This window comes from Miniopterus natalensis, chromosome 18 (genome assembly GCF_054644295.1).
Source record: "Miniopterus natalensis isolate mMinNat1 chromosome 18, mMinNat1.hap1, whole genome shotgun sequence".
NCBI lineage: Eukaryota > Metazoa > Chordata > Mammalia > Chiroptera > Miniopteridae > Miniopterus > Miniopterus natalensis.
Genome location: NC_142098.1, coordinates 15810694 through 15835659, shown reverse-complemented (window position 1 = coordinate 15835659; position 24966 = coordinate 15810694). Strand labels below are relative to the sequence as shown.

The 24966-nt window shown below is 53.0% G+C and overlaps 1 protein-coding gene across 2 annotated transcripts in view; it reads right to left on the bottom strand.

Moving 5' to 3' along the window:
* CLMB (calcimembrin) overlaps positions 1-23239 on the bottom strand; it is a 29465-nt gene extending 6226 nt beyond the window's left edge. Inside the window, exons 1-3 of one of the 2 annotated variants that reach the window (XM_087826773.1) lie at positions 23076-23239; positions 18916-19122; positions 13384-13429 (exon numbers count right to left, since the gene is read on the bottom strand). In XM_087826773.1, the coding sequence (XP_087682899.1) occupies positions 13384-13411 (28 nt within the window). In that variant the 5' untranslated portion in view covers positions 13412-13429; positions 18916-19122; positions 23076-23239. The remainder of the gene's footprint in view (positions 1-13383; positions 13430-18915; positions 19123-23075) is intronic. The other variant, XM_087826772.1, reaches the window with a different exon arrangement.
* Between the last annotated feature and the right edge of the window lie 1727 nt (positions 23240-24966).

Here is a 24966-nt window from a genome sequence, read left to right as displayed (position 1 = left end):
CGAGCACCAGGGGGAACAGTGCTCCTGAGTGACCTCTATAGGATCAGTGTGGTGGTTCTCAGGTATTCCCTGAGGGATGGAGTCTAAATCCCCACCCCTTTAGTGTGGGATAGATTTGGAATGAATTCTAATGAATAGAGTAAGACCTGAAGGGATGCTGAGTGACTTCCAAGGGGAGGTCATAAAAGATATCATAACCACTCCAGCTGCTCCTAGCTCTTCTTCTGGGGAAGCCATCTGCCATGTTTGAGGACATGCAAGCAGCTTGTAAAGAAGCCTCCGTGGTTGAGGAACTGAGGCCTCCAGCCAATAGCCATGTAAAGGAGCCACCGAGGAAGTTGGTCCTCTAGCCCAGTCAGGCCTTCAAATAAGACTGAGGCCAGGCCAACAGCTTGAATGTTACCTCACAAGAGACCCTGAGCCAGAACCTCCCAGCTAAGTCATTCCTGAATTCCCGATCCACAGAAACTGAGATAATGTTTAAGCCACTAAATTTTGGGATAATTTGTTACACAGCAATAGATAACTGATAGTTAGCACAGCTTGCCTGTCCTGGGAACCCCAATCCTGTTTCCTTCCTGAGGAGCCTCTGTGGCCCCTGACTCTACCAGGCTGGTTAGTTCTGTAGGAAGAGGCCCCATCAGACTATGAGCCCCTCAAGGGCACCCACCACGGTCTCTGCCAACTTGATCTAAAGCAGTGGTTTTCAAACCTCCTTTAAAGCAGCAGAGCCATATGCAGAAGCCCAGAATGTAAAATAAAAGGAAGCCACTTGGAGGAGGCCCTCCCATTATCAGTTAACAGTTGACATTTAAAGAGCATTTGTGGCATATCAGACACAGTATTGAACACCTTCATGGCCACCCTGAGAGGTGCAAAGTGCAATCAGCCCCATCTCACAGATGTGGAGAGTGAGGACCAGAGACAGTAAGAACTTACACAGAGTTTAACAGCACGTGGTGAAGCCAGGATATGAGCCCAAACCCAGGTCTGTCTGATTCCATAAACTGGTGCTAACCACAATTCTATATAATGGAGCTGGAAAGCTTTATGAAAAAAGGGCCAAATAGTAAATATTTTTTACTTTAGGGGCTATGCAGTCTCAACTTTGCCACTGTAGCTGGAAAGCAGCCACAGAGAGTATGTAAGTGAATAGGCGTGGCTATGTTCCAATAAAACTTTATTTATAAAAAAGAATGGCAGGCCCGATTTCTGTAGTTTGCCAATCCAGCTCTCTAACATCCCAGTTTGGATCAGGGATCTGTATGGTGTTCTAGTAAGCAATAATAGAATCTTAAATACCTGAGGACCCTAAATGCCAAAAACAAAAACAAAATCCCATACCTGGCTGCTATGGATAGTGACAGTGCTGGCCTCTGAAGGGCAGTGGGCACAATGCAATGAGTGAATTCATGTAAAGCTCTTGCCCAGCTAGCAGGGCCCAGGGGGTGCTCAATCCCTGCTAGCTTCCCTGTAATCATCCATAAAGAGCGTCTCACAGAGCACCCGCAACAAAAGGAAGCTCTGATTATTGTTATCTGTGACAGGAGGGAGCCTCCCTGCTCAGTCTCTAAGGCCCTTCCTCAGTGAGTATTCCAAAGTTCTTAAAATAAAATGCTAATAGAGAAAAGCCACACTCCTCCCGGGGCCCCATATTTGCATTTTAACATGTTCTGGGAGCTTGGTGACAAAGCCACATTCTTAATCAGGAAGCATCAGGTCACTCAGTGGGCCCAGGAGAGAAGCTAGAGGCAGAGAGGAGAGAGAGAAGGAGGGAGGGGAGAGGAAGGAGGGGAGAGGAGGGAGAGGAGAAGAGGGAGGGGAGAGGAGGAAGGAGGGTGGGACTCCAGCTCCCCTCAAATCCCGAGGCTACGCAGCCTCCAAGCAGAGGTGGCTGAGCAGGAGGGAAAAGCTCTCAAGAGATAAAGCCGACTTTGGGAATTAACAACAAATGCCAACCCTGCCCCAGACAAGGAGCTCACTTGTGCTAAAGCCAGAATTGTTATTTGTTAATTACCTGCCTGCCTCAGGCCATTAAGAGCCCATTTCCTGAGGGGAAGGGCTGGGCTGGGGTTCCAGGGCGCTGGGATCCAAAGGGGGGGGGGGGACCAGCACCCGGAGCCATTCGAGATTTCAGGGTGTGATGGGCAGCTTGCGCAGGAAGCCTTCGCCAGGCCTTGATTGGGCCCTGCTGGTTCTGGGCCCTGGAGATAGGGCAGGCCAGACTGCCCGAACTCCGGCCTCCGGAGCCTGCCTTCCTGCTGTGACGTGAGGTTAGACTGACCTCCTTTGCAACCTGGCTCTGCCCTTTCCCTGTGGAAGGGCAGCGCTGTTCCAGGTTGGCTGCCCAATGCAGTCACCTGGGAAGTTTAAAAACACCGATGTGGGACCCCACCTGCAGGGGCCTAATGTCACCGCTTACCCCCAGAACTTTTCCAAGTTCCCAGGAGGGCCCTAGCCTGTGCGGCTCAGTTGGTTGGGAGTCATCCCATACACCAAAAGGTTGCCAGTTCAATTCCCTGTCAGGGCACACTCCTGGGTTGCAGGCTCAATCCCCAGTAGGGGGCAGGCAGGAAGCAGCTGATCAATGTTTCTCACATCCATGTTTCTCTCTCTCTTCCTCTCCTTTTCTCTCTTTCTAAAATCAATAAAAACATATTTTTAAAAAAAGTTCCCAGGAGAGTCTCATAACCAGGATTGGGAACCCCCAAGCTAGGGTGACTAGGAACAAGTGGCTTTACTTTATGAGCCACAGTTTCCTCGGGTGTAAAAATGGAGTAGGAATGAAATACCTACTGTGGGGCATGTAGCTGCCAAGTGTGGCAGAAATGACCAACATGAGCCAGCTGACCAGGGCCTGAGGGATCCTGGCAGGGAAATGAGGACTGCTGCCTCCTCCTGCTGGGACCAGCCACTCCTGCAGCATCCCTGTGCCAGGCTCTGGGTTGAGCCTGCCATTTTCATTATTGCATTAATCCTCAACTAGGATCGTGGCCATTCTCCAGATGAGAAAACCAAGGTTTGGAGAATAGCCATTATGAGAAAACCAAAGGAGGCCCAAAACATGCAGAGGCCAGGTGGCTCAAGGCCTGAGCGCCCACCTCGCCCCTTCTGGTATCAGCTAATACTTCTCAGCCTTCAGAAGCCCTGAGCCACACAAGCCTATCCTCTGTTCAAGATGCCCCAGGTCCCTAGAGACAGGGCATTATTCCCTATGCCAGCTCCAAACCATCCCCAGGCCACCACTACCAATAGGCCCCATGGTTGGAGCCGAGAGCAGGTGCTGTCCTTCGGCAGGCATCACGGCTCAAGGGCACCCTCTGCTGGTTTGTTTAAAAATGATGCTCAGGCTGGCACTCTGGTGCCAACTCTGAGATGCTGCCTGAGACCCTGTCCCTAGGATGGTGTCCACTCTTTCCCAAGATACCATCTCACACACAGTAGGCCTGCCAGACCCAGATGCAGTGGAAGGGCAGAACACCTGGGCTTCAGTACACCTGGGCAGTGGCTCCATCTCCTTGGACCTCCTTTCTTTACCTGCAAAACGGGGTAAATAATTGTCCCCACCTCCAGGGTGCTCGGAGTGGATTAAGAACCATGTGAAGCCCTCACTCCAGCCAAGTTGGGCACCATTATTATATGCATCTTGCAGGGGAGAAAACCAGAGCTGGCCACAGCAGCACACACTTGATAAACATAAGCTGTTATTAGTAGCACGAGATTCCAATCTTAGCACTTATTCATAGATTTAGCCAATACTGGGCACCTCCTGGGTGCCACCCACCACCTGCGTTGGGTCAGAGACCCTTGCAGTCACACAGCTGGAATGGGGGCTGAATGTTGTTTGTGGACTGACTCTGACAAAATATTCCTGGTTCCAGCGTAACACTCCCGTTTTCCTTATTGGATTGGAATGGCCACAGGCTTGGGAAGGAAGAAAAACAGTCCAATTTTCAGCTCTCCTGCTTCCTGGCTGTGACTTTGCCTGGCCTGGCCTCAGTGTTCTCACCTGTAGAGTGAGTCTGCTGCTCCCTTGCCTTGTAGCACAGGTATAAAGCTGAGCCCAGAGGAGGGCCCAGAGGAGGTGTTCAGTCAACAGGCATTTGTGTGGGGCACAGAGAAGCCAGGGGCCTTGCCCAAGGTCATGTGGAATTGGATGCTGAGTCTCGCCTCCCTGGGCCCAAGAAGCAAATAAACACCTGCCAGAGCAGGGTCAGTAATAGGAGGTACAAGATGATGGGAGGGAGCATCAAGATGGGGAGAGCCATGGGAATCAGAGGGGCCAATCGAGAGCAGCAGGGAAGATGGAGGAGAGGGCACTCAAGTCAGCCACAGCAAGCACAAAGGCCCTGGGGCAGGGACAAAAGGCCCTGGGGAGGGACATGGGGTGCTAGGGCCAGCACTAATTCCTCAGAGATGACCAGGCACCTGGATTTAGTACAGATCTTTCAAAAACCAAACCAACAAATGTCTCTGAGGGTTTCAGATGCACTTAATCTTTTTTTTTTTTTTAATTCCAATTAAAGGGAAAGCCTTGTATTATTATGGATGAGGCCAGGGCAGCGTGGCGGTTTTACCTTCTGGAGGTAGCTGGCCCAATGGAGATGGCAGTGGATGTTTTAAATCTCTTTTTAATTAAGGAAAAAGCTCTGGCTTGCGTCAGGGATGAGCTGCTGGAGAGAACCTGGGAGGAGCCAGAGAGAGGCTCCAGCACAGCAAGGTGGGGGATGTCTCCCTGACTGGCCCCGTCCAACACCCACCGGCCTGTGCCCAAGCAGGGACTCTGGGAGCCTTTCCCTCCTGCCAGCCCTTCCCAGTTCCAGAAGATGGTCCCGAATCCTCCTAGCATCAGCCCCTTCTGGGATGCTTCAGGGTCTCAGCCACACTTTGGTGGGCTAGGCTCAGACAGCAGTGTGGTCTTGGGCAAGCAGCCCCTCCTCCTAGCTCTCAGTCTACTGATCTCTAAAATCGACACAAGAAGATCACTGAGAACTGAAGTCAAAGAAAATAAAGTACTTGGCATCCCCCTGGCCTGTGGTAGACGCTTGGTGTGGGTAACTCAGGATTCCTCACTGATGACGTCTGGAGCCAGATCATTCTTTGTGGTGGGGCTGTGCTGTGCATTGTAGGTGTGTTTAGAAGCATCCCTGGCCTCTAGGTGCTCTTGCACCTTTCAACTGTGACAATAAAAAACGCCTCCAGACACCTGGAAGTGTCCCCTGGGGGTGAGGTTGACAGGTAAAATTCAGTACACATTTCTTTTAGTATACTAAAAAGTATGTCCCATGCAATATTTGGGACATACTTATATTAGACGATTTTCCTTGTTTATCTGAAATTCAAATGCAATGAGGCACCCTGTTTTATGGCTTTTTTCCTCCTGTATCTGGCAACTCTACCACTTGGGGGGTAACAAATCAGCAGCCATAGCACAATATTGACAAGTGTTCCGCACTTCAGAGCGATGCCCAAGAGCTGCTGTCTCCTCTGTCCCCATGTGGCCCTACTGCGTGCCTGTGCAGCTGGAACTACAGGATGGCCTGAGACAGAAGGACTGGCATCCCCAGCCTGCCTTTCGCCAGCTGTGTGCACTGAGCGAGTTTCTCACCCCCATGAGCCGGTCTTCTCAGCTGCAAAGGGGCGAAGTTGTAGATGGCAACACACGGTTGGCCCCTTGACGGAATAAAGAAAGATTCAAACTCTGACCCTAGATCATAAAATCGTAACCTGCAAGCGTCTCATCAGGATGCATGATACTGAGTGGAAGGTGTCTGGGGCGGGCTGGCCAATGGCAAGGGCTTGGTGGGGCCATATCATTAGGACTGTGGTTACTGTTATTAAAGGGGCAATTAGCTTCCAGGGCCAGGTTCTCAGGGCCAGGCAAGTGCCTCACTCCTCCCCCCTAGTCTCAGCCCTGCCCAAGGTTATGCTCTCTCTGGGTACAGTCCCCCCACCATGTCCAGTAGATGGGCAGGTAAAAGGCCAGTTTCCCTCGATCCAGGACAACCCTGCAGGGCCACAGGCTCCAGAGCGCCCGTGGGACCGTGGAGGCCTAGCTGCAATACTAGGAGGCCCAACTCGCCCTCGGCCAGCCCTGTTTCCCACTGTCCATGGCAGGTGTTGATGCCACGAGGCCTCCTCAGGCCACAGGTCTGTCCTGCCACCCCGGACAGGCTTAGGACAGTTATCAGTTTCTGTGCTGAACTCCCAGTCAAGTCAGTGACCTCTCAAGGTGGGTATCAGGCTCGCTCACTATTGCTTGGGTCATGGAGGGCCTGGCCCAGAGTCATAAATAAAATTTTAAAGACATTTCGAAAGGGCAGGAAGAGTATGGACACATCTTAGCAATAACAATGGTCACCACATCCCAGGGGACTTTCTCAGCTGCTGACATGACTCCTTCCATCCCAACAACAGCCCCGCCCAGGTGCCCATTTTATAGTTTAAAAGCTCAGATTCAGGGAGCTGAAGAGCCTCAGCCAACTCACACAAGATTTGGATCTGTCGGAACAGAGTCCCTTAGCTTTGCACTGGCCTGTCTCGGGCACCGTGAGGCCTGCAAAGCACAAAGCGAAGGTGGGGCGGAGAGGTCAGAAGTGGATGTGGACACAGCACTGCCTTGGCACAGACCTTACTTGGGTGTCTTGAGCAACACAAAGCCAGGGAGATCCCCGCTGGGGGCAGCTAGAACCAGGCAGTGAATCCCAGCACTGGTCTCCATGTCCCTGGTGTCCCTTCTCCTTCCTACCCCTCCCCAAAGGCTCACTCTTCATCTTCATTCCAAATACTTGCAGAGCACCTGGTCCATGCCAGGCTGGGAGGAACCTGCCAGGCAAGAAGAGGTGGGGTGGGGGAAGGGCACACATCTGGGTGCCCAGTCACATTCCTGACGCCCTCCAGGCCCCAGCTCAGTCACATTCTAGCAGTGTGACCTTGGGCAAGGAGTTTTACCGCCTGATGCCTCAGTTTCCTCATCTGTACGCTGGCAATGATGAGGAACTCTCCTCGATACGGGAGGACAGGCGTGGAACCTGGCTGGTGAGCACTGAACTCCCTCCTGGGCTGAGTGACGGCCTGGCTGCCCCAGCCAGCCCGAGACAGCTCCTGGGTCTCCAAGAGAGTGTTCATTTCGCAAACACCGACTGTGTCCCTACTGTGCGCTGATCCAGGGTCAGGTACAGGCTTTGGGGATGAGCAGGGTAACTATGGTTTGTGACCCTGTGGAACTGGGTAAGGGGGAACTGTCGCCTGAGTACTAACCGACTGGTTCCTACCCAGGCGTGGTGATTAGGGACTGTCTCCTCCTACCTGCTGTGACACTTGACTTCTACCCTCAAGGCCCTCCCTGCCCCATAGGGAGGGGCAATGGGTGCTGGAGGTTTGGCTTAAGAAGGCAGGGGGCTAAGTCCCTGTTGTGAGCCTGAGGCTGCTCTCTCCAGGACAGGGCCGGGCAAAATTAAGCGCCATCTGCTTCAGTGTTTAAAACAGTGTTGGATTGTCCACCCCTCCTCTGAGCAGGCAGACTGGGGGTCTCCCAGGCCCCCAGCCCCTAGCTCCTGGGCAGAGATCTGCTGGTCTCCGCCCTAGCATGCAGCAGTTAGTACTCAGGCGACAGTTTCAATGGCGTTCACCTCCCCCACCCCCACAGTTCCATGAGGTCAGAAACCACGGCTGCCCTGCTCATCACTGAAGTCCTGAACCTGGCCCCGGACCGGTGCACAGTAGGGATGCAATCAGCGTTTGTGCTATGAACAATCTTGGCCAACTCTGGACCACAGCGGTGGGAGAGCTGGGACCAGTGTTCACACTAGAATGGGACAATATGCTGTGACTCTCATTTTCGCTATGACCTGGGGCTAGTCTTGGACCTTTGACACCAATCAGAAAAACAGGCCTCGTAACTGCCAGCCCCCAACGCCCCCCACCCATGTCACAGGATGAGTAGAGGAGAGGCTCTGAGCCCCTGGGAAGGGAACCGGGAGAAAGGCCTGGGCAGTGAGGTGGTCCAGTGCCCAGGTGGCCGGGGAAGGGGACTGTATGTGTCCTTCTTGGTCCCAACCATCGCCATCATCATATACTTGGCAGGAGACAATGTAAAAACCCACCCAAATCAGCCAAATCCCAACAGTGGGGCATTCTACAAAACACCTGACTAGCTGTCCTCAAAATGGTTGTCACAGAGACACAAAAAACGTCACAAAGACAAAGAACTCCTGAAAAACTGTCACAGCCCAGAGGAACCTAAGGAGACAGGACAGCAAAAAGTAAGGTGAGATCCTAGGACAGACCAGGACACTAGGTAAAAGCTAAGGAAATCTGAAGAGTATGGACTTTAAAATAATGCACCTGCATCAGTTCAGGAACTGTAATGAATGTACCATGCTAATTAATGGATTATGTTTACAGGGCAAAGTGGCTGGGTGTATATGGGAGCTCTGCACTGCCTTCATAATTCTTCTATAAATCTAAAACTGTTCTAAGAAAATAAAATCTATTAAACAAACGAACCAACCCCCAACCCAGGATAAAGTCTCCATCTCCTGGCCTTTTCCCGCCTGGCCCCAGGCTGCCCAGAAGTCCAGTTTGCTGGGACCAGCCGTGTCTCAGGAGCCTGTCTCCACGGTGATGCAGGAGTTGGCTGGGGCTGGAGCTGCCTTCCAGGGAGCCCCAGAGACCACGTGGGCCCCCCAAGGTGGCCCTGGTGGGAAACCCCCACCTGCGATTTAACTTCCCCCTGTGGAGGTCTCCGCATACCCAGAGCTGTCTCCAGAGAGGGGAGGTGCAAATGGCCTGGGTGGACAGCAAATCCTGTTCGCTGGACGTCAGTTGTAGTACTCATCTCAGGTATTTCTTGAAACCTGGCCCTAGAGATGTTCCCATTCATCGCTCCACTTTAAAGATGGGGAAGCCGAGGCTTGGGCATGTGGAGTGAGTTGCATAAGGTTGCAGTTAGCCAGGGGCAGAATGAGACTTGAACTCGGAACTCTGACTTGAATCCCCCTAGGGTTTGTTAATAACCCCCAGAGCTTCATACTCAGTAGGACTGGGTGGATCCCAAGAATGCACACGCCTGACTAGTTCCCAGGTGTTGCTTGGGGTGCAAGTCTGAAGATCCCAGTGAGAACCACATGGCCCCACCATGCTGTGTCTTGGGCAGTGCCACCTGCCGCTGACCGGTAGAGAATGTGCTTATGAACCAGGGAAACCACCACCCCTCCTGATAGGCCACGTGACCTTGAGCTGGAAAGAGCTCCCCTATGCCTCAGTCTCCCTATCTGTAAAGTTACCTACATAGTCCAGCTGTCGAGAGGATGAAATCAGGGGCACATGCTTAGGGAGCAGTGCCAGGCTCACCGGGATGCCCGCCCAGCACGCACCCCGTGTGAGAGAGGACACAAGGGAGGTGCTCTTGGACAGTGGGGTGTTCCAATACGTCAGCAGCTGCCACGGACAGGCCCTTGAGCAGAAGGACCCCACTTAAAGTGCACCACCGTGCCCACTCGCCTTTGGAAACAGAAACAAGAAGATCTAGGCAAAACTGTACCCCTCCCTCCAGGGTCACTCTCTCATGATCTCCCACCTTGGCTGAGTCGTTACCGCCAGTAGGGAGACACACATTTCTGTCCCACATGCAGGAGGCTCAGAGGCGAAGTGACTTGTAGTGGGTTAGATAGAGTTCCCCCCAAATTCAAAATTCAAGTCCATCTAGAACCTCAGAATGTGATCTTATTTGGAAATAAGGTTTTTGCAGATGTAATTAGTTAAGGATCTTGAGATCATCTTGGATTTAATGCTGGTTCTAAGTCTAAAGACTGGTGTCTTTATAAGAGGGAGGACACTAAGACACCCTCTAATAGGGTTAGTGGGAAGATTTAGGAGCTCGTGTGGATAAAGTTTCTGGCTACAGGGGCTACTTAAAAAGTCAAATTAAAATGTTTTCCTGTGCCCAGCCAGCATAACCCAGTGGTTGAGTGTCAACCCGTGAACCAGGAGATGGCAGTTCGATTCCTGGTCAGGGCACAGGCCCGGGTTGTGGGCTCAGTTCCCAGTAGAGGGCGTGCAGGAGGCAGCTGATCAATGACCCACTCTCATCACTGATGTCTTTCTCTCTCTCTCCCTTCCTCTCTCTGAAATCAATAAAAACATATTAAAAAAAAATAAAAGGGGCAGGGGATCTCAACCAGGGCTCCAGGGAGGGGCTTCAGAAAGTCTGGGAGATCCTGCAGTAAAATGAAAACAACAAAAAAAATGTTTTCCTCTGAAAAAGCCATATGGGTGGTAGCTGAACCCAGGACTCTGGGACCAACCTGTCTAGGTTCAAACCCCACATGGGTCCCAGTTGTGTGGCCCCAGGCAAACTGTACTGCCTCTCTGTGCCTCAGCTTCCTCATCTGGAAACTGAGAATCCCAATAATACCCACTTTGTGACAGGAGAAGGGACGGGTGAGTCATCTGCATAGAATGCAGAGACCAGGGCGCTGTCCAGGCTAAGCCCCCCAGTGAAAATTCACCATTTATCCGGATTATCTCACCTGGATTCTGACTGTTGGAACTTATCCCAAAGAAATAATAATTTTTAAAAAGCAAAAATGTTCAAAATGGCATTATCTACAAAAGCAACAAGTTGGAAACAACCCGAAGACCAACTCTTGGCAGAACCTGATAGAGTCACTGAAGAGTTGTGAAAAGATGCTACCTCGAGCAAGACAGCACTAGCACTGAAACATTACATAAAACAGAAATAAAAGACAACGCGCAGAACTGCACGTGCCAGCGCCGACAGCCAGGTAAAACCATGCTTGCTGGCAGCCAGGTAAGGGAAGGCAAGTGGACAACTGGGGAGGTCACAGGGCTACAGGGTGCCCAGCGTCCTGAGGCTTCCCCGAATGTGACGTATTCCTATGGGAAAAGTAAAAACAAGGCTCTGCAGAAGGTGTTGGGGCACCAGGGCTGGCAGACTTGGGCCGTCTTGGTTTAGCAATGACAGAGGGGTTCTGTGCCCTGCCCTCCCTCAGGCACACCCAAGCCTGTGCTGGCCAAGGCTGTGGGGAGAGCTGGGGGTGGGCAGAGCGCTGGCAGCCCGGGGCGGGTGGGCCGGCCCCAGAGAGCCAGCGATGAAAAATGTATGAGCAAACCTGCTTGGTACTGCTGCTCCAATTCCGGCACTTAGCTCCTCAAGGGCCCAGCCCGGAACGAGGCCCTTTTAGAAGCTCGAAGCCCCAAGAGCACTCAGCCTGCTGCTCAGCTTTCAGTCCTGGGTGGGGTGGGGGCAATTTCCCAGGGACACTCAGCATCTGCAGCTCCTGGGTCCTCCCTGGGTTGAGTCCCCAGCCTGCCTTGGGCTGGAAGATAAATGGTCCCAGAGGTCCCTTCAGGGGCTTGTGTGTTGTCAAAGATGTCCTGATACCCCAGGCTGGTTTGGCTCGGTGGTTAGAGTGTTGGCCCACTAACCAAAGGGTCTCGGGTTCGGTTCCCAGTCAAGGGCATGTACCTGGGTTGCAGGTTCGATCCCCAACCCCGGTTAGGGCGCATTTGGGAGGCAACCAATTGATGTGTCTCTCTCACATCGATGTTTCTTTCTCTCTCCCCCCGTCCTCCCTCCCTTCCACTCTCTCTAAAAATTAATGGGGGGAAAATCCTTGGGTGAAGATTAACAAAAATTTAAAAGTAATAATAATAAAATGCCATCTTAAAAAAAGTCTTGACACAATAGTCTGGTGTCTGTAGAGGGATGAATGGATAAACCAACTGTGGTCTATATACACAAGGGAACATTACTCAGCCTTATAAAGGAAACTCTGACACATGAAACATGGGTGGACCTTGAGGACATTATGCTGAGTGAGATAAGCCAGTCACCAAAAGACAAATACTGCATGATTCCACTTACGTGAGGTCCCTAGAGCAGTCAAATCCAGAGACAAAGGAGGATGGTGGGTGCAGGGGTTGGGGGAGCGGAGGTGGGGAGTTAGTTTCAATGGGGACAGTTGCAGTTTGGGAAGGTGGAAAAGTTCTGGAGGTAGGTGGTGGTGATGGTTTCACAACAATGTGAATGTACTTAATGCACTGAACTGTACATTTAAAGACAGTTCAAGTGGTAAACTTTATGTTACGTATATATTTCCATTATAAAAACCAAAACAAAAAGCTTGTCCTCACCACCTACTCTGTGTCCGACCCTGGGGAGAGCCACAGTGAAGTCTAAGGAAAAGGGTCCTGGAGCTCTAAGGTTTGGTCTCTGAACATAACCTTTGGACCTCCACCCCCCAAGGATACTCACCCAACAAACACCTCCCCCAACTCCTGCCTAGGTTCAGCCTGGAGCCTCAGAGGGACCAGGCCCTGGAGGGACACGGGTTGTTTAGGTCTCTCTAGCACCCTCTGCCCAATTTGCGAACAACACCCTGATTTTCTCCAGGAGAACCAGTGCTCCCTACTTGAATGCAGTCTTGGAGGAGCTGTCAACTAAGTTGCCCTGCCCCCCTCTGAAGGACGTAAGCCCTGAGCTGGACCAAGCAGATGCTCCCCTGGAGCTCACTCGTCCCAGCTGTGGGACCTGAAGGCATGGAACCAACCTGATGGATGGTCCTTCATCCTGGCCTGACCTCCCAGTGCCTCCTGACTTCCTGTGGCGGAGGGATGGGGCCAGGGTCAGGCCCCAAACATCTAAGAGAGTCAGGGCTGGTGAACATGCCGCATGTGGGTGAGGGGCCATCTAGGGAGACTCCCAGATTTCAGGCTGGGGAGGCAGGGGTGGGATGGGAGCGTCTGTTACAGAATAATGAATAGGCTTTGAGGGGAGGTCTCCGTGTGGGTCACATTGGTCTGGGTGCCCCTGGGTCATCCAGATGCTGAACAGAAAGGTCTAGATCACAGGGCAGAGGTCTGGGCTGCCTCCGCCAATACCTACAACACCTCTCAGTGATTCTGTCCTTCTAGAACTTTCCCCTTGCTGGCTTTTCCCCTCTCCCAGCTTGCCTTCTCCAGCCTCTGGCAGGCTGAACCTGTTTTCTCGGTGATAAGAGGCCAGCTGGGCGGAGAGCAAATGCCCTGTACGTGCCTGGCACCTACGTCTAGAGCCTCTTACTCCCTCTCCACAGCCCGGGATTAATCCCTGAGAAGGAAACTGAGGCCCAGGGGGCACTGCGACTTTCCCATGTCGCTAAACTGCCAATGAAAGGAAAGGCTTGGAGGAGCCCTCAGAGTCAGAGCAAGCATTTATAGGGTGCCTACTGCATACAGGTGCTGCCTTAAGTAGGAGGGGCCCCTCCCTCTCCAGGACAGGGTCTCAGGGCCTCCACTCCACCCTCTCCTGCCTCATTCCTTTGCCTCCCCCCCCCCCCCCCCATATCAGAGCTGGTGAAGGAGAGCCGCCCACCTTACCTTTCAGACAGGAGAGCTTCAGCCCCATGTCGGCGCCTCTGCAGGCCTGTGGAGAAAGGAGAGGCTTGTTTGTGTTGGCCACGTGTGGCCAGGCCCCCCCCCCAGCCCTGATGGGTGCACAACAGGAAGCAGTGGGGAGAGAAACCGAGGCCTCCAGGTCGCGGCGCTTGCTGACTACATCTGGGCTGAATTTGCTCAAAGCTGAGTCTGTGCTGGCGGAAAAAACTTTCAGGCGCCTCAGAGCTAAATATACTGGAGGCTGGCTGCGGTCTTGGGTAAAGTTGACGGGGAGGGCGTGGTCAGGGCTGCCGATGCGGAACCCACACCACTTGGCTTTCCTTTTAGGGGACACAGATGCTGGATGACTTCATGTGAGGACCCTCAGCCAGGCTGCGGGGGTGCCCCTCTTTTAAAGTGCAGATTCTTTGGAAATCTGACAAATTAAGCTATAAGGGGTATGCAGTCCCCAGTCCATGAGCATTAAAATTGTCCCAACCAGTGTTCCCACAACCTTCCTGCAATGTGATGCATCCTTAGTGTTCTGAGTAATCAATGAATAGAGGCAGCAGCTGACAGTGCTCTTGACACTCAATTCTCAGCAACAACCCTGCGAGGTGCTATTACTGTCCCCATTTTACAGATGTGGAAATCAAGGCTCAGAGTGGTAGTGTCACCTGCCCAGCTTACTATGAGAGTGGAGCAAGGTTTGAACCCAGGACAGCCCTGACCCCTGGCTGGGGCCCACAACACAAGGGCCTTCAAGGCTCTGCAGGCCTTCCTGGGAAGGGGAGGCTCTTGTTTCCACTTTGGAGGACTCCCTGAGTCTTTGAGAGGCTGGTGGTGGGGTGCTCACCCCTTCATCCACAGAGAACCCCCTGTGTGCCAGGCTGATGAGTGGAGAGGGGTGAAGGGTGGCCATGAGAAGTGCCCCTCAGATCTCCAACACAGGCGTGTGGGCCAGCAAGGGCCCCAGCCCTTTGCTCTGAAATCCACGGTCTGCATCTCCTGCCTAGAGGCTGGGATCTAAGGCAGGTGCTCCTGACTGGCAACTCTGATTTTACCAACCATTCTTGGATGGCCCCTACCCTTCCAGCCTCCCTAATCCCTGGTGTCAGACCTCCCAACAACTTCCCTGCCCCATCCCCATTTCCCACACATTCCCCATCCTGGCATCTGATGTCAAAGAGGACCCACACAGGTGGATACAAGGCCAAATGGGGCACCACACCTGAATCTAGGTTGTTCAGACTAGTAGGGGAGGCAGGCACACCAACTGGGCCTGACAAAGGCATGGTGAGCCCAGGGGAAGCAGAGGAGGGTTCCTGCCCCAGCCTGAGAGGCCTGAGGAACATGTCCCTAAAGATAGCAGGGGTAGGACAAGCAGGGAACAGCTGCTTAGGCCCCAGGAACAGAATGGCAAAGGTCCAGAGGACAAGAAGGGCATGGTCCATGGGAGGAACCAGAGGGTGGGAGGTGAGGACAGGAGTAGGATGCGGAGAAGCAAAGATGAGCTGCACCTGAGGGCTTTGGTGGCTGGTAACAGGGTTCAAAGGTTATTTTAAGGGCACCAAGCAGCAAATCCGTATTCCAGGAGTCTTTGTAGGCCTAGGAAACACCAGGTCCCCCAGATCATCGTTACATGGGCGGTGCCGCTGGGCCAGTAGCCTCGGCACCCTTGGGAGCTTGTTGGCAATGAAGCATCTCAGGCCCACCCAGACACACTGAGCCAGAATCAGTATTTTAACAAGGTCTCCTCGGATCCATGTGCTTGTTAAGGTTGGAGGAGCTCTGCTCTGGGCCAGAAAAGTGGAGCCTGAACTCTGCAATGGGGCAGTGGGAGGGAGAAGCAGCTGAAGTCCAGGTGACACACAGGCTTGGGAGATGGTGGGATCTCAGAAGGGGCCGGTTGGGATGAGGGGCCAGGATAAAGCCTTCAATTTTAGCCAGGTTGGATTTATGGGGCAGGTAGGAGGTGCATGGAAACATGCACTAGGAGTAGGGGAGACGGAGGAAGAGGGGAGAGAGGGCAGGAGAGAGAGACAGACAGAAACAGATGGGACAGACTCAGGACAGCTGTGTATAAAAGGAAGCATCTCCCACTTAGGAGCAGGCCCTGGAGTGGTAGCTCTCCTGGCTGGAACCAGAGCCTGCCTCAGCCATGTGTCCGCAGGCAGGTTCCTTAACCATCCTAGACTTCACTTTTCTCATCTTTAAAATGGGACGATGCACTTGCAGCCTCAAGTAGCAACAAGAACCGAATGTCAGGGGTAATGGCTGTAAAAGGGCTTCAGAGGAGAAGTCCAAGAAGTGTCAGCTGCTATTATTTAGGACAGAGATGGAGGGAAGGGAGATAGCGGTCTCCAGCGGGGCCTTTCCTCCAGGGTCTCACTCCTCGGAGTGTGGTCCTGGATCAGCAGCATGGCCACCATTGGGAGCCTGTGAAAAATGCAGGTTCTCAGGCCCCACCCCGCCTAAAGGCTCAGGAGATGCATTTCGACAAGCCCCAGGGGATGCTCGTTACTGCTGAAATGCTAAGTGCCGCATCTTCCCAGCACACCGGCACACAGAATCACCTGGGTGCTTTTAAAAACTACAGGTGCCTGGGTCCCATCCCAGAGATTCCAGAGTAATTGGTCTGGGGTGTGCCCTGGCACTTTTAAAAGCTCTCCAAGGGATTCTAATGTGCAGGATGAGACACTAAGGAGAGGGTATCCTTCTCAGGGGAAGAGGTTGGGCTGGGGCTGGAGGAAGAGAGAGCCCAGGACCAGGCCTGTGGCAACAAGGGACACCTTTCCTGAGCATTCACTGTGTGCCCAGCCCGGGGCAGAGCCCCCTGACAGAGATTCATGGTCAGTTAATCCTCACAACAACCCTGTGAGGCTGGAACCATTTCCATCACCACTTCACAGGTGGGGAAACTGAGGCACAGAGAGGTTAGTTAATTTGCACAAGGTCATTGGGTAGCAAGTGGTGGGGCCAGGATTCAAGCTCAGCACGTTGGGCTCTGGAGCCCATACTTCCAAACACAGAGCTTTCGGGTGGGTGGTGGCATGGACCTGACCTCTGTCTCTCTCCCCAACCCTCCCAGGCTGGGTGTCCCCCTCAGGGGTTCAGCCAAGGTCAGATCATCAACAAATAAACCCAGGATCCCTGATGGCCGTAAGAAAGACACTTAACATCACAGCAGTCCACACACAGGCTGTGCAGCGCACTCCAATTTTATGGTCTATTCTCCTTTCTTTTTTAAGTGTTGGTCACAGCCCACTCAAGAGATTTTCTGTCACATCCCATCCGGGGTTTGAACAGTGATTTATGCTGAAGTGTTCACAGATGAATTAATGTCAGGACTTAGCTGTAAAATACTCCAGAAAAACAAGTGGCGCAGGGCACAGGGCAGACGTACAGTGAGAGCAGGGGGATGCTGTCTGCTACTGAAGCTGGGAAATGGGAATTCATTACTTACTTGTGTGTCTGAAAAACAATAAAGCAGCCAAAGGAAAGACAACCATCTACCAAGTGACAGTATGGGGCTGATGTTCCCTTTTCTGATCTTGACCATTGCACTGTGTTCTATAAGAGGGTCCTTGCTTTTAGGAAACACTGAAGTGTGTGGGGTCAGAGTCATCATTTCTGCAACTTAACTTTCAAACAGTTCAGCCAGAAAATCACAACACGCATGTGTATGTACAGAGAGAGCCGACAGAGCCAATGCAGCTAAATGCTCGGGTCTGGTGCTGGATATACAGGAGACCCCTGTGCTCTTGCAACTTTTCTGTAAGGTTTAAACTATTTCAAGAGAAGAAATCCACAAAGTTAAAAGAAGCAGAGAGAGAGAGAGAGAGAGAGAGGGGAACTCAACAGGTTACATCTCCTCTGTGCCCAACACCACTGCCTCCCAGCAGCGCACACAGGGTGCGGTGTTGCCCATCAGCTCCAGTTTTCCTAGAACCTCTGTGACATGGCTGGATGTGTGCTCCAGAGACTGGGGCTCTGGCCTGGGGAAGGCTCTGTGTTATGCCTTCCCCAGGAGCATCACCTCCCAGAAGAGTTGTCCTGAACTGATAGGTTCTGGCCCCAAAGCTGTCTTGTAACTTGAATACCTATCTCAAAATCCTCAGGAAAGGAAGAAAACTTAAGAGGTTGAGGACCCGGGAGGAGTGGCCCCAGCCTGGATTCAGGGAACACTGCCGGGCTAGAAGCTGCGCCTGAGTCAGGCAAACATCTCATCGAGGGTCATGTCTGTGTGCAGCAATTCCATGTCAGGTTTTTAAATTCCCAAATGGAGAGTGGACACAAACCGACTTTTCTTATCCCAACGCAGGTTGCTGTAACTCTAGTCACTGTGCTCCGCACAAGGATTGAGGGAAGGCAGTGGGCTGGGCAGTGGCGGAGAGGAATAAGAACCAGGCATCTGAAGGAGCTGTGTGACCTTAGGCAAGTCACTTCCCTCTCTGAGGTGCGGAGGTTCTGCCCCCCAGGCTCAGTGTGCTCATCTGTAGAACAGGCATCCTGCCCCCAGCCTCTGGGACAGGGCCTAGGACAGTCATCCTTGTTGTCATCATTGTCACTGTCGTAATATCACTATCGAATACTCTGCAGCATCTGAGGACACTGCATTAGAGGACTGGCAGGGGCACCGGGCAATATGGTCCCTAATCTGATTATTGGCGTGGGTGTGGCCTGTTGTATATGGAGGAAGTGCTCCCAGGGGTGATTTACTTGGGAGTGTGGACGCCCGTCCACTCCACTCCTTCTGTGATCAGAGCTGCCAAGCGGAGGCTACAGATGCTTTTACTGGAGAAGCCCCCCTCCTTCCTGTAAATGGGCCTCAATGTTTGGAAAGAAGGGTTTAAAGCTTGATTCTGCATCTGAGTGGAAGCCAGGCAGATGCCTCACTGTGGGAGTGGGGCTACTCTTACCTTAAACTTCATCGTCATCGTCACAGTAACAGCAGACAGATACCAAGCTAATGCTTTCAAGAGGCCAAGTCCTGGGCTGAGTTCATTATAGAAATGATTCCACTGAACCCTAAGAACACCCTAAGAGAGAAACATCACTGCAGTCCCCATTGTACAGACAAGGGAATGGACCTCCGAGTGGTCAAGCGCTAATAAGTTCGGCTCTGGGAGGCCGAACATCAAAGCCCAGGTCAATCTGGCCACACGCTCCAGGGCTATGTCATTCTACAGGCCATGCATCTTCACTGTTTGTAATTAGAAAAATAAAGATTTAATGGGAGGAGGCCCCTTAGCTTGACAAGATGGTACTGCTCAGTCAGGTCCACGAGAATTGCTAGTTTAGGTATAAATGTTCTCTCTTTCACACATTTGCAGGAGTGTGAAAAACCTCCCTTTTGTATTGAATCGGGTTCTGCTTATGTTCCCTTCAAAATATCAGATTGTTAATTATTTGCACAACAGCCTGAAGTAGAGCAGGTTCTTTCTTGCACCCAGGCATAAAAATCTCCCTCCTGACAAATGGCCATGACAGGATCCTCTCTGGTACCAGAAAGGGTCAATGATAAAAACTCACTTCCTCCTGCAGGGGTGCGCCCCTCCTCTGAGCGGTGGCGAGATAGATGGATATCTGCTGCTTTGCACACCACAGAGCCCTCTCGGAAACTGAACATCTCCAGGGGAAAGGACACACTTGGCCAAGTTGTCTGTTATTGTTTTTACAGCAGCCTTGAAGATAGAAGCCATAAACTACCAGCCCACAGCCGTGCTTGCCAGTCACCGCCTGCAGGTTTTCAACACAAAGAGAAAAGGAAACTAATGTGCTCTTTACACAGAGTAAAAAGTAATTAAGACGTAGCGCTGTCTCAGGGAGACACAAGAACCACTCACTGGCTGGGGGGACCAACGTCTCCTGGTTCCCATCAGTTACTACTTTTGTGGATCATGAATGTTGGTCTCTAGAGTGTGAGATAAACCTTCCAGGAGTGAATCACAAATCTAGGCCTGGAAGTGGCTGTAGATAGGTTGCCAGATAAAATACAGGATGCCCAGTTACTTCATGGGACATACTCATACTGGAAATTAGTCATTTATCTGCAATTCAAATTTAACTGAGCGTCTAGTATTTTTGTATTTTTTTCATCCTCACCTGAGGACGTGTTTTTTTTTTTAATTTTTTTTACTGATTTTAGAGAGAGAGGAAGGGAGAAAGAGAGAAATATCGATTGGTTGCCCCCCATACATGCCCTGACCAGGGATCGAACCTGCAACCTAGGAATATGCCCTGACAGGGAATCAAACCGGCAACCTTTCGGTGTACGGGACAACGATGCTCCAGCCAACTTAGGCACCAGCCCAGGGCATGTCTTATATTCTATTTTATTTTTTTATTGATTTTAGAGAGGAAGAGAGAGAAACATCAACATGAGAGAGATACATCGATCAGTTGCCTCCCACATGGACCCTGACTGGGGATGGAACCCGAAACCTTGGTATGTGCCCTGACTGGGAATCGAACTGGTAACCTTCCGGTGCACCAGACAATGCTCCAACCAACTAAGCCACACCAGCTAGGGCAGGCCTTATATTTTTATTTGCTAAGTCTGGCAACCCTACACAGAGGTGGTCTTATGTCTAATACTTGGGTGTTTCTCAGATGAGGCCATGTAGGCCCAGAGAGAGTGCAAGGCAGGGTCAGGCTAGAAGTCTGGTCTTGGTCTCTGTACAGCCACCTCCAGGATGAAATCAGAATAACCCTTTGGAGGTCATGACTCACCAGGGTGCCTCACCTTACCGTCTCCTTAACAAAGACCTCACTTGAGGACCAAGGGCAGGGGTGGAGAATCACAGCTGAGGAATGTGACTGTTTGCCTAGGTGGGTGGACCCACCAGACAAGATGGAACCAGATTCCACTCCCTGCTGGGAGGATCTGGGCAAGCTCTCAGAGTGTTTCCTTACTTCAAACTCAGAGGCTTATAAAGGCACTAACGGGGCCATTCCGGGCTCCCAAGCAGTCGCATGGCAAATCTTGGTGTTCTTCCTTCTTTAGAAAAGGCATTTTCTTTTTGCCACAGGATTAGAATTCCTGCAATTCCAGCCAAAGGGACTGTGCTGGGAACAGATGCTACAAGCGTTAACATGCCGTCTATCCTGGTACACAGAGTGCAAACATGAGCATCTTCCTGGCTTCAGCCCATGGACCTGCAGGAGGCTATGAGCTCCACTTGGGGAGGCAGGGTAGTTGCTGGGGTCCACAGGGACTCACCAAGAGGAAGTGAAAGGATGGGGGTGGGGGTAGGGACAGGGTGCCCACTGAAATGCCCAGCTGCTTCTTTGTCACCCAGCAGGGTCTTGGGCCACCTGGGGTCCAGCCTTGGCCTCCCACTGATTGGCCAAGTAACATTGAGCAAAAGCCTTGCCCACTGCTCCTCTGGGCCTCCTTGTGGTCAAGCTCACTGCTGATGGTTTGTGCACCTTTCCACATTTTATGTCACTAGAAATGTTCATTTAAAAATCAGGAGTATGCTATTAGAAGCCAGGTTAATGATTAATTAACCATGGGGTTAATTTAAAAGCATGTAATTGTTTTTACAGCAGCATTGAAGATAGAAGTCACAAACTACAGCCCACAGCAGTGAGTGCTTGCCAGCTCACCCCCTGTAGGTTTTCAGCGCAAAGATTAAAGTAAACTAATGTGTTCTTTACACCAAATAAAAAGTAACTACGATGTGGCACTGCCTATGGGAGACACAGAACCGCCCACTGGCTCCAAGGGGAGATGGGGCTGGGAGGCGCAAGATGGGGTTCCTGGAGTAATTGTTTCTGGGTGTACACTTCTGATGTGTACATATTACTGTATGTATATTATACCTTAACCTTTAAAAAAAATTATGTTTTTATTAATTTCAGAGAGAGGAAGGGAGAGGGAGAGAGAGAGAGAGAAACATCAATGATGAGAGAGAATCACTGATTGGCTGCCTCTTGCACACCCCTCCCTGGGGATGGAGCCCGAAACCCAGGCACGTGCCCTGACCGGGAATCTCCTGGTTCATGGGTTGATGCTTAACAGCTGAGCTACACCAGATGGGTTATACCTTAACCTTTTAATTGGGGGTAGGGGTTTGCACTTGGTGGTCTCAGAGGCCTGGCTAGCCTCTGCTATATTCAAGAGCAACTCAATGCGAGAGCTAGGGGTTCAAAGCCTTGCCTTGCCACTTACCCACCTTTATAAGCCTCTGTATCCCCATATTTAATATGGGGATATATAACTATTTGGTCAGAGGATGAAAAGAGAAAACGCAGGTGATGGGCACCAGCACTTAGTGCAGGGTCTAGCACTCGACACGTGCTCAATAAACATTAGATACTAGTGCTTTCTTGTCCACGTAGGGGAGTTCCCATTTCAAGTCTCCAGAGGTGATCTAAACCTGGGGCTCAAGGACCCCGCCAGCACGAGAAGGGCTTCCAGGGAGCAGAGATTAGGCATCAGAGCTTTCAGCTTCCTTGGAGCTAGCAGAGGGATTAAGTCTTTCCATAAATACACTGCCTCCCTCTCGTCCAGAGGAAGGAGTACGAAGGGGGGGGGGGGGGTACAGAACCCAAGGTGGGTGTGGCCTGGACAGGTAAGGGAGTGTTTCCTATAGTTAATCCAGGAATGCAGGGGCTCCCAAGCATTCCTGGAAACTGGGCAGGAAAGCCCAGAGCCTGCCAATTCAGGTGTGCCTTTATGAGCCTCAGTCTCCTCATCTGTAAGATGGGGTATTTGTTCCACAAAGGTTGCGCCTTTGGGGGGAGAGGGGGGCTGTCTTTCTTTTTGGGGGTGGTGATACCAATCTGTGTTTACTGAATAACCTACATCCAGGACACAGTGAATGATTCCACATCAAGGCTGCCATAGGTGTATCCCCCTTTTAAGCGAAAAACCACCCTCCCTGCCCATCCCCCTTCCCACGGCTGCCTTTCAGCGGCTCTTCCTCAATGGTTCAGGACCACTCAGACTCTTCTCTCCATTCTCTCAGGCCTAACAGCCAGCCAGGGCCACTCTGGGAGAAGTCCCCACCATCCCAGCCTCAGCCTGGCAGAGCTGTGGGTCGTGTGAAGAGTGCCCCCCCCCCCGCCCCCAGTGCCACTGAGCTCAGGGGGCCAGAAGCCGCGCGTGCGTTCACACCGGTCGCCCTTTGCGGTTGCAACCTGCTTTGATGCCCTGGAAGCGAAGGGGGCCCCTAAGTGAGGCGGTTCATAAATAATACATTTTTAAATACTCGATAGAGGGGAAATGGTTCCTCTCGAGGCCTCCCGCTCCCACCCCGGCCGGGCTCCTTTCCAGCTTTGATGAATGACGACGGTCTGGTCCCTTCCCAAGGAACTCGTGACAGCACAGGGTGTCAGGTGAAGAGTGGGGGCCAGAGGTTCCACGCGCAGGGACACACCCCCACCCGCCGGGTGAAAGTTGCAACACGGCCAGAGGGGGGCCCAACTTTCCCCCAAACCGCTTCTCCGCAGAAAAGTCTGCGAGAAGTTGGGGGGGGGGACTCCCGGACCCGCGAGGGCCCCCTACCCTTCCCGGGGCGCACTCCTCCAGCCGCCGGAGCTCGCGGGGCGTGGACGCCGCTCAGCGGGTTTGAGGCACCCGGGAAGGGCGGCGTCTTCTGGAAGGGATGCGGTGGGGTGGGGTGGGGTGCGGGGGTGGGCAGCGCGGGCCAGGCGCCGGGGCGCGCATGGCGCGGGGCACTCACCGATTTTTGGTGGGCTCACTGCGGAGCCGCACCCGGGGCGCGCGAGGCCCGCCCAGGCGCTGGTGGCGGCCAGACTCGAGTGGTCGCCGCAACGAGCCTGCGAGAAACAGCAGCGGGGGTCATGGCCCGGGCGGGGGAGCGCGCTGGGGGCCGTTCCGCCCGGGACGGCGCAGGGCGCACGCCTCCCGCTGCCCCCTCCCGGCCCCTCGGGGCGGCGCTGGCCGAGCCCCGCCCTGCCCGCGGGCGCCGGATTCCACTGGCCGCGAGCTGGGGCGGCGCGGGGGCGGGGCCGGGGCCGCGCGGGGCTCGCCCGCCTCCTCCCGGGGTAGAGCGCCTGGGGCGCACCCCTCCGCGCCTTTGGCAGCCGCGACTTCCTTTGCCCACCTCGGTTTCCTCTGACCCGACCCAGCGGGAGCCCAGGGAAAGTTTAGGCCGTGGTCCAGTGGGGGCTCTCCACAGTGCGCCCCTCCTCGGCTCTGGGTGCCAAGCCGCCCGCCCCTGTGCATCCCAGCCCTGGACGGTGAAGAGGGGTACCCCTTTCTCCCATACCTGAGTGGCCCCACCGCCTGGCTGGGGAGGGGAAAGGGGAGAAATGGGAGGCTCCCCATCTCGCCATCCACAGCCCCACACTCCTGCCCTGGGCCCTGGGGCCACATAAGCAGTGCGCTCCCGCTCGCCCCCTCCCATCTTGTCGCTGAAACTTGTGGGGCTTCAGATGGCCCTAGTGATCAAAGGGAGGGTTCCCCGTGTTAGGGTCTGGCCCTTTGCCTCTCCGCACATGCTTTCGCACCCCATTTCTGGAGGTGGAGACCTGGGGGTGGGCCCAAGAAGGGATGTCAGGCTCCAGGGTTTTGATGATTCCCATCTGGGAGTAATTCCCCGGTCCCCTTGCTGTGGGTGCAGGGCCTTTTATCCACATGGGTTCCTTAGGAGGCTCCCACCATGAGGCGGCCTCTGCAGGCACATACCCAGGAGGAACAAAAGCCATCCCCTGCCAGGTGTTCTTCCTGCCATTGTCACAAGCCTGTCGTGCCAGTTCCATCTCACAAGCCCCAGGTTTCCACACCCCATGTTCTGTGTGTTTCTGGAGGGTTACAAGGGGAAACTGAGTCACAGAGCAGGACAGCGACACTCCTTTGGTGAGTGCAGGAAAGAACTGAGTTGCAGGAAGTAGAGTCAGCGTCGGAGCTGTGTGTTCTCCCCTCGAGGCATTCCTGAAGATGTTGTAATCTCTTGGTTCCCCTGACCGTATAAAGTCCAGAGTGACTGGAAGAAAATGTACTATGCCCTCCCCAAATAGGACAGAGGGGGGCAGGGTTAGGGGCGGGATATCCCTTCCACTGGTCCCCAGGCCCTTCCCTTGGAGGGGATGTGGGCTGCCAAGGGTCCTGTGTCCTTTCGTCCCCTCTAATGGTGGCAACAGAGGTGTGGGGAAGCCCTGGGATGGCGGGCATAGCCACTCACATTCTTGTTCCAGAGGGTGGAGAAGGACCTTTTCTGAGAAGCCTTGAGCAGGCCGAATGCTGCGTGCTGGTTGTGAGACCAGCCTGTCTCTGGGCGCTGGTTTCCACAAGAAGAAACGGGGATTCATTCATTTCCACAAACGCTTTTGAGTATCTCCTCTGCCCAGGCAACTGGGGTACCACAGTGAACTGGACTTGTGGCTCAGGGACATCACAGCTGGTTAGTGGTGCATTTTGACCTTGGGGCTCTCCTGCCCCAAGTCAAGAGAGGAGCCACCTGTCTCAGGGGAGTTTGGCCCAACCCTAATCTGCAGGAGGAGACAGGGTGCTGGGGGAGGGGATAGCGCACTAATGAGAGTAGGCCCGGGAGGATTCCTTTTGTCAACTGAACCGGATTGAGATAAGGAATGGAAAGAATCCAGTTTAAT